The 10161-nt window shown below is 58.5% G+C and overlaps 1 protein-coding gene across 1 annotated transcript; it reads right to left on the bottom strand.

Annotated features, from left to right (window-relative positions):
• Positions 1-2184: 2184 nt before the first annotated feature.
• ZSCAN10 (zinc finger and SCAN domain containing 10) lies at positions 2185-9625 on the bottom strand. Its single transcript, XM_012647601.1, has 7 exons — positions 9494-9625; positions 7995-8001; positions 5237-5688; positions 4744-5011; positions 4468-4532; positions 4257-4314; positions 2185-3772 (listed from the first exon to the last, which is right to left on the bottom strand). The coding sequence occupies exons 3-7, from the start codon at positions 5630-5632 to the stop codon at positions 2235-2237; spliced, it is 2325 nt and encodes a 774-aa protein (XP_012503055.1). The 5' UTR covers positions 5633-5688; positions 7995-8001; positions 9494-9625; the 3' UTR covers positions 2185-2234.
• Positions 9626-10161: the final 536 nt, after the last annotated feature.

Here is a 10161-nt window from a genome sequence, read left to right on the forward strand (position 1 = left end):
AGCGTCCCCAGTCTTTCTTCCTTCCCATCCTGGAGATTCCTCTGACCGCCCTTTGAGACCGGAAGACACATCTCTGGCCTGAGCCCCTGGCTCTGAGGGGCCGCTACTGCCAGGTCCTGACCAAGCCTCTCCTTGTCCTTGGCTGTGTGCTCGGATCTCCTCCCCACCATGTTCAAGCTCTTTCTACCCTTACCCTGTGCGTCTCGAGTGACACCCTGCCCCCCGTCAAATCTCCACTCACCCTCTGCTTTATGTCCCCCACTTGGCTTCTTCTTACCTAGAAAACCTTCCCACTGTGCTGAGGTCACCAGGGGCTCTCACAGCCTCACTGCCCTGTTGAGGCCACTGTCACTGTGAGCCTGGGTAACTGCAGTGGCTTCCTAGCTAGTGTTCCTGGCCTTGCCTCTTCAAGCCATTTCCAGCCAGTAGCCAAAGCCTAAATGACTTTATTATTAAAAATGAAATATCTCCCTGCCTAAAAACCTCTCCGGGTCTTCCTACTGTGAACGATCCCTGGCCCTGGCCTGTCTGGCCCATGTCACCAGGCCCCCGCAGATCTGCCAAGCTGCTCCCTTTCCAGGGCCTTTGCACATGCTGTCTCCTCTGCTGGGCCATCCTCCCCTGTCCTTCCTAGGCTGCACTTCCCTTGTATTTCAGGCCTCATTCCCCTCAATAACCAAGCAGTCCCTGGCATGCAGCAGGCGCTCAATACACGCGTTAAATGCTGTGGGCGCTCCGAACTGCTCATTCTCAATCTCTAGTAGTTGACTAATCCTCTCTCCTGGAAATGTTCTCCAGGGTCTTTCATGAGATGAATTTGTTCTGTGACATCTGGTGACTCTCTGCACCCCAATCTTCCTCTGACCCTCCAAAGAGCTGGGCCTTCCTCAGGCTTGGAGCTTTCCTGCCCAACTGTGCTCAAGAATCATCTCCTCTTCCTGCCAGACTTTGGGACAGAGCTCCCTCAGTTTCTTGAGCTCTGAGTGATGAATTTCGTCCCTTTCAACATTTGTCAAGCAACAGTTACATGGCGGGCTGGTGGGGCGGGGTGTGGAAATATTTAAGACACAATATTTTTGTCCTTGAATAGCCACAGACTAAGGCAGGAAGTGTGTGTGCTCAGGGGCTGGGGGGCACTATTTTTCTTTCCTAGGTTTTTACTATTAATAGAAGTCACGTGACTTAAAATCTGAACACCAGGGGGAGGCAGGCCAAGGCAGCAGGTGGGTAGAGCAGGAAGGCAGGGCACACACACCCAACCAGCTCTGGTTACGAGGAGTGTGGTGGTGAGCAGGTCCCCAGCAGACGGCCTGACTGGCCTACAGGCGGGTCTGGTTTATCTGTGAGCATTTGCAGTTTGAACTAGTTACCAACATTCCAGAAAAATTGGACCTTTCCCATAGTAATACAGAATCTGGAATTTTAAATTTTATTCCTTTTTTTTTGGAGACAGAGTCTTTGATCTGCCACCGTGGGTAGGCTGCAGTGGTGTCATCGTAGCTCACTGCAACCTCCAGTTCCTGGGCTCAAGTGATCCTCCTGCCTCAGCCTCCCGAGTAGCTGGGACTGCAGGAAGGCACCACCATGCTTGGCAAATTTTTTCTATTTTTGGTAGAGGTGGGGGGTCTCTTTCTTGCTCAGACTAGTCTCAAAGTCCTGACCTCAAGTGATCCTCCCTCCTTGGCCTCCCAGAGTGCTAGGATTACAGGCTGAGCCACCGCGCCCGCCTCCATTTTAATCCATTTAAACTTAAAGAGGCACACGTGACTTGAGAGTACTCTGCCCTCGCACAGGACAGACTTAGGGGTAGACTCTGTCCGAGAAAAGATTCCAGGGTCAGATTCCTTGATCCACAGCTGGCTGTGACGGCTGGCACCCTGCCCCCTACCCAATCGCTCTGGTTGGCGAAACTCCCCCCTCCTGCCTGTTCCCATGCAGGCTGCTACAAAAGGTGCAGGAATGGAGGAGAAAGATGTCACCGTGCCAGAGGGAAAGATGACGGTTGGCATTTTGGTAGACTCACAAAGACTTAAAGAGGGGCCGCTTTCCAGAAGGCCGTTTTACTTTGGGCATCTGGAATACATTGCTGAGGCCGGAAGCAAGGCCTCGGGCAGGAAAGTACAAAGGTGGACGTGGAGGCAGAAGTGGGGCGTGGAGGGAAGGAGCATCCCTGCGAGTCTCAGCTGTCGCGGGGAGGTGCGCGCAGGGTGAGGCCAGCGGAAACACCGGCTAAGCTAGTACAGGGTCTCGCGTGCGTGGGTTCGCAGGTGGCGCAGCAGGTGGGAGTTGCGGCTGAAGCTGCGGCCACACTGCACGCACGAGTAGGGCCTGGCGCCCGTGTGCACGAGCAGGTGGCGCAGCAGGTTGCAGGTGCGGCTGAAGCTCTTGCCGCACTCCGTGCACTCCTGGGCGGGCTCGGCCTGCTCCTGGCCCGGCTCCGCGTGGGTGGCCAGGTGCCGCTGCAGGTGGGCGTTGCGCCGGAAGCTGCGGCCGCACGTCGGGCAGCTGTAGGGCCGCTCACCTGTGTGGCTGCGGCGGTGGCGGGCCAGGTTGGAGCTGTTGCGGAAGCGATGACCGCAGGTGTCGCAGGCATGGGGCTTCTCCCCAGTGTGGATGCGCTGGTGGCGCGCCAGATGGGCGCTCTGGCTGAAGCCCTCGCCACACTCGTTGCAGCGGCAGGGCTTCTCGCCGGTGTGGCTGCGCTGGTGGCGGGCCAGATCCTGCGTCTGGCTGAAGCTCTTGCCACACTGGGTGCAGCGGTGGGGCCGCGGGCCGCCGTGGGTCAGCAGGTGGCGGGCGAGGCCGGCCCGCCGCACGAAGCGCTTCCCGCACTGCGGGCAGGCGTAGGGCTTCTCGCCCGTGTGCACCCGCTCGTGGCTGACTAGCTGCGAGCTCTGGGTGAAGCTGCGGCCGCAAGCCTGGCACGAGAAGGGCCGCTCGCCCGTGTGCACGCGCCGGTGGGCCACCAGGTGCTCGCTGCGCCGGAAGGCCTTGCCGCAGTCGCCGCATGCGAAGGGCCGACTGTTGGAGTCCGGGCGGAGGCGGTCCTTGTCCCTGGCGTGGATCCGTAGGTGGCGCTTAAGGCTGGAGCGGCGCTGGAAGGTCTGGCCGCAGTGGGAGCACAGGACGGCCAGCTGCTGCACCTCCGTCACCTCTGTCTTGGTCTCGGGGACGCAGGCGGGCTTCTGGTCCTGGGCGTGCGCCAGCAGGTGCTGCACGAGGCTGGCGCGGCGCTGGAAGCCGCGGCCGCACTCGGCGCACAGGAAGGCGGGCTCGGAGGAGTGCGTCAGCAGGTGCTTGCTCAGGTGTGAGCTCTGGCGGAAGCGGTGGCTGCACAGGTGGCAGACGTGCGGCCGCTCGTCCGTGTGCGTGCGCATGTGCAGCTTGAGGATGGAGCTGCGGCCGAAGCTCTTCCCGCAGCTCAGGCACAGGAAGCAGCGCACGCCCGGGTGCGAGCGCAGCTGGTGCGCCTTGAGGCTGGCGAGCTGCGGGAAGCTCCCCCCACACTCGGTGCATATGAACTGCGTCTCCGGGTCTGACTCGGGGGCGCCCCCGGCCACGTTGACCTCCACGACCTGGCTGCTGCCATGAGGGGACCCTCCTCCACCAGTGTCACCGGCCCCGGAGCCGAGTCCGAGCGGCTGGGCGAGAGGCTCCGCCGGCACCGCGGGACTGTCTGCCTGTGGCTCTGCAGGGACAGCTGAGGGCCAGGCGGCCCCTCTGGGCTCTTCTTGTTTAAACTCCTCCTTGTCTGGGGTTCTGCTTCCAAAGCCTGGAAAATAAGTAAAAGCAGGGATGGTCCGGCCTATTTCAAGGGGCTTCTAGGAATCGCTGGAACCTGACTGGCCCGGAAGCGGAAAGAAACCCGGATCCTGCACAGCTGGGGCGCGGGGAGTAAGGCCGCCCCTTTTTGACCACCTATTATTATTTTCAGTAAAGTGCACATCACATAAAATTTACCACAATGACCATTTTAAAGTGTGTAATTTGGGTGCTTTAAGTACACTCACAATGTTGTATGACCATTGTCACTATCTAGTTCCAGAACTTTTTTGTTCCCCCCAAATGGAAACTCCATGCCCATTAACAATCGTTTCCCCGACCACCTATTTTAAAAGTTCACAACTGATGTTGACACCAGGCACAAGAGACACTATGAGCCTTAAAGATCCACCACCACCGCCACCTCGGGTAGGTGTGCGACTTGAGGCAGGAAAGAGGCTTTGGTGGCGGTAACCCAGGCGAGGGCTGCTTACCCCCGGGATGCACAGGCCAGGCCTTACTCGCTGGCACGTCCTCAAAGGTCAGGGACTCCTAGAACAAGAGCAGAGACCCCTGGTGAGTGAGGAACTGGGCTGCGGAACCCGAGGGAAACGAAGTTACTGCCAGTGTTAGACTAAGGAAGACGCGCGTTGCTAAAACTGCAGTGTCAGAGGAGGTCCCGGGGAGGGTGCCAGCCCGGCTCACCAGCACAGCCACCAGCTCCTGATCTCGGGAATTCTCCTCTGGCCACGGCGAGGGGCCCTGGGGGGCTGGCAGCACTGGGGGAAGGAAGTGCTGTTAGAAGGCAGCCCTCCCCACCATGTGGTCGCAAGGACATGTAGCCGTCATCGAGGCCCCATGAAGACATCTTGGTGTTCTCCCATCCCAGTCACCAGAGGAGACCCCACTTCTTGCCCCACCCGGCCACCGGCTCCCACCAATGCATCCAGTCCTCCACCTCCCAGGGCATGAGCTCCTCACTGCTTTCTTGCAGGGCCTGGAATGTCCCCTGGGGACCCAAGCTTGGCGTCTGCTTTGAACTTGGGGGATGTCTCCACTGTCCCAGCTCAGCAGGCTTGGTGGGTCCTGGCTGCAGTGGGGACAGTTCATTCGACGGACCCAGGACTGGAGGCTCTTCTGAGGGCACTTCCTTTTTGGGGCTGTGGCTGGGGACCTGGGAAGGGCCCGCCTGTTCCTCCAAGGTGATGTCGGCACGGGGATAATTCTTGCCAGCATTAAAACTAAAATCCTGTTCAAAACACATCCATGTTAGGCAACACACAGAGCAGCAATCTGTGTCCTCCTGACTCCAACGGGAAATGGGACAGAGAAGCAGGAGTCAGATAGGGAAGGAGTTAGGAAGGAACCGTCTGATGGTGGAAAGTGGAGTATCCAGAGACTTCTTGCGGGGGGCAGGGGGATCAAGTCCCTGCATGCCCCACTGCTGTCCAGCCTCCACCCCCCACCCTCTCACCAGTGGCCCCGCGTGGCTGGACTCCCTGTGGACGCCCTCCAGCAGCAGCACCACCTCCTCGCCATCCCTGAGCTGCTGCCCCTGCAGGCGGCCCAGGAGGTGCGGGGGCAGCACGCTCAGGAACTGCTCCAGCACCAGCAGCTCCAGGATCTGATTCTTGGTGTGCAGAGCTGGCCGCAGCCAGTGGTGGCAGAGCTCCCGGAGCCGGCTCAGGGACGCCCGTGGCCCCAGGTCCTGCTGATACTGGAAGCATCTGAAGAGCTGGTGAGCCACCTCGGGCCGCAGCCTGGCCTCTGGCCGCCGGGGGTACTCCGGGCCAACAGCCTCCTCCTCCTCCAGTTTGACCTCCCCTCGCTGCTCCTGCTCCTGGGCAGCCATGATTGGTTCTTCAAGCATCCTTCGCCCTGCAGGACCCCTCCCTGCAGCTGGCCCACTCTCAGGTCTCTCTCCTCCTCGCCCCCACACCTGTGGAGCTGAAGACCCCGGGTTAGTATCTGCTGCAAGGAAGCCAGCCCCCGCCTGGGTCACTGATGTTAAAAGATGCCCAAGCGGACTCCAGAGAAATCGCTTCTCCCGCTGCTCATGGATAACAGCTCCCCAGGCAGGACAGACCCTGGCCTCAGGTTTACCAACAAACAAAAGGCAGAAAAACCTGAGAGTTCTGTATTATGGTCCCTACCCCAGTGGTTAAAGTGAGCATTGCTTAGAGAGAAACAACCTGCCCTTCCCTTCTTCCTGACACAGCCATGGGGAGCACAGTACCTTTAAGACGGATCCCAGTCAAAATGTTTAATCTCGATCCAGTCCGGCCTTTAGACCCAACTTCCAGCTCATAGGGCCTGGCGAAGAATATGGAACAAGTCAAACAACCTCTCAAGGAAACAACTAAACAAATCTGCAAGATAGGATGTTTGGGAAACCACTGGCCCGTGTCCCTCGGTGTCTGCCATAAAATCAAGTGCCCCGTGCGCTGTTTTGGAGGTGCGTAAAGAGCCGTCTCACCCAAGTGGCTGAACTTTGGATCCTGATCTATTTATTTTTCTTAAAGGCTCTAAAAGACATTCTGGGGTCAGCTGGAAAACTTGAGCATGGTTGGGCACTAGATGATACCAGAGCTGACTGCCGATTTCTGAAGTGCCTTCTAGTCCTGTGGTACGTAGGAAATGTCTGTGTTCTTAGAGATGCTGCTGCGCTTGCAAGTTCTCTGGATGTTTGAGAATTTTCAAAATCAAAAGCTGGTGGGGGGAAGTTCATGCCTGTGCTACCTCCTTGACCAGGCCCCCTGACCCTCACATTATGGCTCCGGGGGTGGCTCTCACAGACCAAGGCCAAGTGCCGATCAGCTGAGCAGAGCAGGGCCAAGCTCCCCCTGGTGCTCCGATCCCCCCTTCCACAGTCCCAGCTCAGAGGCTGAGAGTCGGCTGAGCCCAGGGAGCTGAGACGGGGCAGCCCAACCCCAGCATGGAGCAAGGCAGGGCCGGCTGTAAAGTGGGTGTTCATGGAAAGGGAACAGAGGTTTCCGGAGAGCTGAGGGAGGTGGATCTGGCCTGGGTGGTTGGGTCCCCAGATGGGAGACTATACTGCAGCTTGCAGAGTTTTGTGACAGGGGAGTCCCTAAGGCAGGCACTTGGCCTCACTCAGCCCAACAGCCTCTACTGGGCACGTCCTTAGGAGCCAGTGCTTGGGAGGGAAAAGCAGTCATTTCTCTTCCCTTCCTTAATTTCCTAAATAAAAAATTCTGGGGAGTTGAATCCAATCTCTCTCCCCCACTGCAAGACTCCATTGCAGTGGTCCCTAAAATAATTTTTAAAAAAATTCTGGACTCTTTCCTCATTTATTCCATCACCCCTCTGGGGAGTCCAGCCCAACCGCGGGTCCAGGTAGCGGTAAAAAGTCATTGTTTCTATCTGGCCACCAGGGGGCACTGGTTCCACGGGACCAGCCCCCTCCTCCCAGCTGCTCCCAAGTCCACCCCGGCAGGGCTCCCTGCTTGTCTGGGCAGCCCAGCGCTACCAATCGGAACCTCCCAAAATTCAGCCTCACTAGCAGGGGACTCAATTCAGCCCGGCTCAAGTAATTGAGCCCAGAAGGCTTATGGTTTTCTGAAGAGGCTCATTTCAGACAAGGGTCATTTTATAGACATGGAGACCCAGGCTCCACCCCCCAACCCCTGTTCCCTGTCAGGGTTGCAAATGAGCCTCCCCCAAACCCACCCACCCTCCACACCCAGTGGGCACCCCAGGCAGGGGAAGGGAAGAAAGGCACCACTTCCCACCAACCTAAACGGCACAGAGCAGAGCCCCACACGTGGCAGTGGACACACAGGAGGCGTGTGTAAGTGCTAGCTATTATTGTTTTCATTGTCACTGATTACAACACCAGTGACCACCACAGCTCACGGTGACTGACAGTAGTGTTGGGCCCATCATTGACCCATTTTACAGGTGAGGACACTAAGGCTCAGAGTTACGGACACTTGCCCAAGACAATAACCCAGCCTTGGGCAACTTCCCCCTGGTGGAGGGACCAGGGAGAAGCCAGCCTAGTGGAGAATTTTGGACAGTTCTTTGAGCCCCCTTAATACAGGCCCCAGGGTCTCTGAACCTCCTTCTCAGGTGCAGTGAGTGAGGTGGGGTGCTGGGCGTGGTGAAGAATGCAGAACTGTGAGCCTGGCTCAGAGACGGACAGGGACAAGATGCTAAAACATGACGGGGGCCTAGCTCCTGACCATCTGCCCAGCCTCCCGCATCTCCCCAACTCCTCCACTTCCCTCTGCCACCTCCCTTGCACCTCCCCACAGTGGCCCTTCTGACCTGGGCTCCATCCTGCACTTTGGCATCTGCAGCCCACCCCACCCCCACCCCCGCCCCCGCCCTGCCCCCGCCCTGTGGGGCTTTTCCTGTGGCCCAGCCTCCTCCCACCACTGGTGCCTCCCTTCTGGGACCCCACAGCACACCACCTCCCGGTCTCTCCCCTGCCAGGGCTCCAATCAGAGTTGAGTGGATTCTTCCCCGTGGCCCGGGAGCAGGAACCGCGACAGGGTCGATGAGGGTTCATCCAGCAAACCTCAGTGTTGGTTAGGAGAAGTAACAAAACGGCAATAATCATGGCCACCTCAAAGTTGTAAAAATTAAGGGATGCATAGAACAATGTCTAGGGCAGAAAAGGTCTTTGATAAATGTTCAAGAAAATGGGGTTTTGTTTCACTGGTTTCTAGTAATGTGCAAAATAATCAGTCACTCTGTAGCAGCGGCGGGCAGATCCCGGGTGCGTGTCTGCCCGGTGCTGCCCTTGGGCCCGCTCGGTCGCGCTCCCGCCCTGGCTAAGCCATCATTTCTCCATGTGATCAGGGCAAGGACCAAGCTCAAGAACGACAGGCAACTTGCTCAAGGTCACACCAGGTGGAGCTGAGATTGGCTCTTAAGGTGAGAATGTGGGTCCAGGCCTTTGTGCAAAAGCTCGGAAACCGAAAAGGGCCTGTTTCCCCGCCCCCCCGCCCAGTGCCGCTTTCCTAGCCTTAGCCGAATTGCCACAGCACGGGCCAGAAAAAAATAGGATTCCAAATTCCAGCCTTCAGGCCTAGCCACACCGGGAGGCCGGAACCTCCAGGTGAGGTCTCTGCAAAAGGTTTTAAGAAGGTGGAATTTGAGGCAAGTAGGCTCCAGAGCGCCTCTCCCTCCCCCGGTCTCCAGGACAAAAGCCCTGTGAATATGCGCATCCGCGGGGGCGGACCGGGCTGAGCGGCTGGGGGAGGCTCTTCCCCACCGTCCAACGTTTGACCAGCGAATGGTGGAGCCTGGGCAGTGGACTGGCACGGCTGGATCAGCCGGGGGGTGGGGGGGAAGGTGCGGCCACGGGACCCACCCAGACCCTGCGAGAGCAAAGAGCCGGGAGGGGGCAAAAGGTGGGGTCCTCTGCCGGGAATACTCCCTTCCCCCTGGAAACAGTCGGCAGGTGCTGGATTCGCTGGTCTTTGTTGCTGGGCTGAGTGGACAAGGCCAGTCAGTCCACCCGGGGACACGTGGAGCCTGCGTCCTTCTTCAGTGTCACAGGAAGTCCTGTGGCCGCCCCCATGCCCCCATCTCCACAGGTCCGCTGAGCTGGCTGGCGCTCCCCAGAACAGACCCGCCTGCATCCTCCCAAGACTCTCCTCTAGGCCCCCCTCCACCCCACGGCCTGGAGCCTGCCTGCTCTCCCCAAGCTGCTGCGAGCCCCTAGTGCTTGTCCTGGCAGCGGCACCCTAGGCCTCCCTCCAACTCACCACTCAGGGTCCCCACCACAGAGGCAGAGATGCTGCGGCGTTCTCTGAGGACTCCAGGGCCAGAGCCAGCCTTGGCCAGCCTGGGGAAGGACTCCGGGAAAATGGAACAGGAAGTTCCCTGCCCCAGTCCCATCCAGGTGATGAGGGGCTTCCTAGAGTTAACCCTTGACCTCCCGGTTTGGGAGCAGGGTGGGGAGAGGGCGGGGCCAGAGAAATAAAGACAAAGTGGCGAATCCAGATTCCAACCCCAGCGTGCAGAGGTAAGGGTAAAACCACCACTCCAAGCCAGAACTGCCTCCCTCCAGATCTGGCCTTGTGTCCCCAGGGGTCTGACAATCTGTACCTTTTTTGGGGGGACAAAAGCTGCCACTTGAGAATGTCCACTGAATGTCAGTGCCGGCCTCTTTGCTAGGCTTTTCATTCATGGGACAACTTCTTGCCCGGGGTCTGCTGTGTGCCAGGCACTGTTGCAGGTCTGAGGACAGTGCTAAACTCGAGCAAGGATGCCCTGCCCTCGGGGGTTACATTCCAGGGCACAGGAGCAAACAGTGCAGGTGCTAAAAGGAAAATGAAACCGGAAGATGTGCGGGGCGGGGTCACCGGGAAGAGAGGGTGCTCAATCTGCACTGTTGACCAGAGTGCTCCCAAGAATCCTGCCAGGTGG

Source organism: Propithecus coquereli, unplaced genomic scaffold (assembly GCF_000956105.1).
Source record: "Propithecus coquereli isolate 6110/MARCELLA unplaced genomic scaffold, Pcoq_1.0 Scaffold27, whole genome shotgun sequence".
Classification (NCBI taxonomy): Eukaryota; Metazoa; Chordata; class Mammalia; order Primates; family Indriidae; genus Propithecus; species Propithecus coquereli.

Bases quoted from the DNA above. Each gene is read 5' to 3' on its own strand.
- ZSCAN10 (XM_012647601.1), bottom strand. From the start codon at position 5,632: ATGCTTGAAGAACCAATCATGGCTGCCCAGGAGCAGGAGCAGCGAGGG. The intron at 4,533-4,743 runs GTGAGGAGCTCA...CAGTGCTGCCAG, and splicing joins CCAGGCCCTGCAAGAAAGCA to CCCCCCAGGGCCCCTCGCCG. The intron at 4,315-4,467 runs GTGAGCCGGGCT...CTCTTGTTCTAG, and splicing joins AGGAGCTGGTGGCTGTGCTG to GAGTCCCTGACCTTTGAGGA.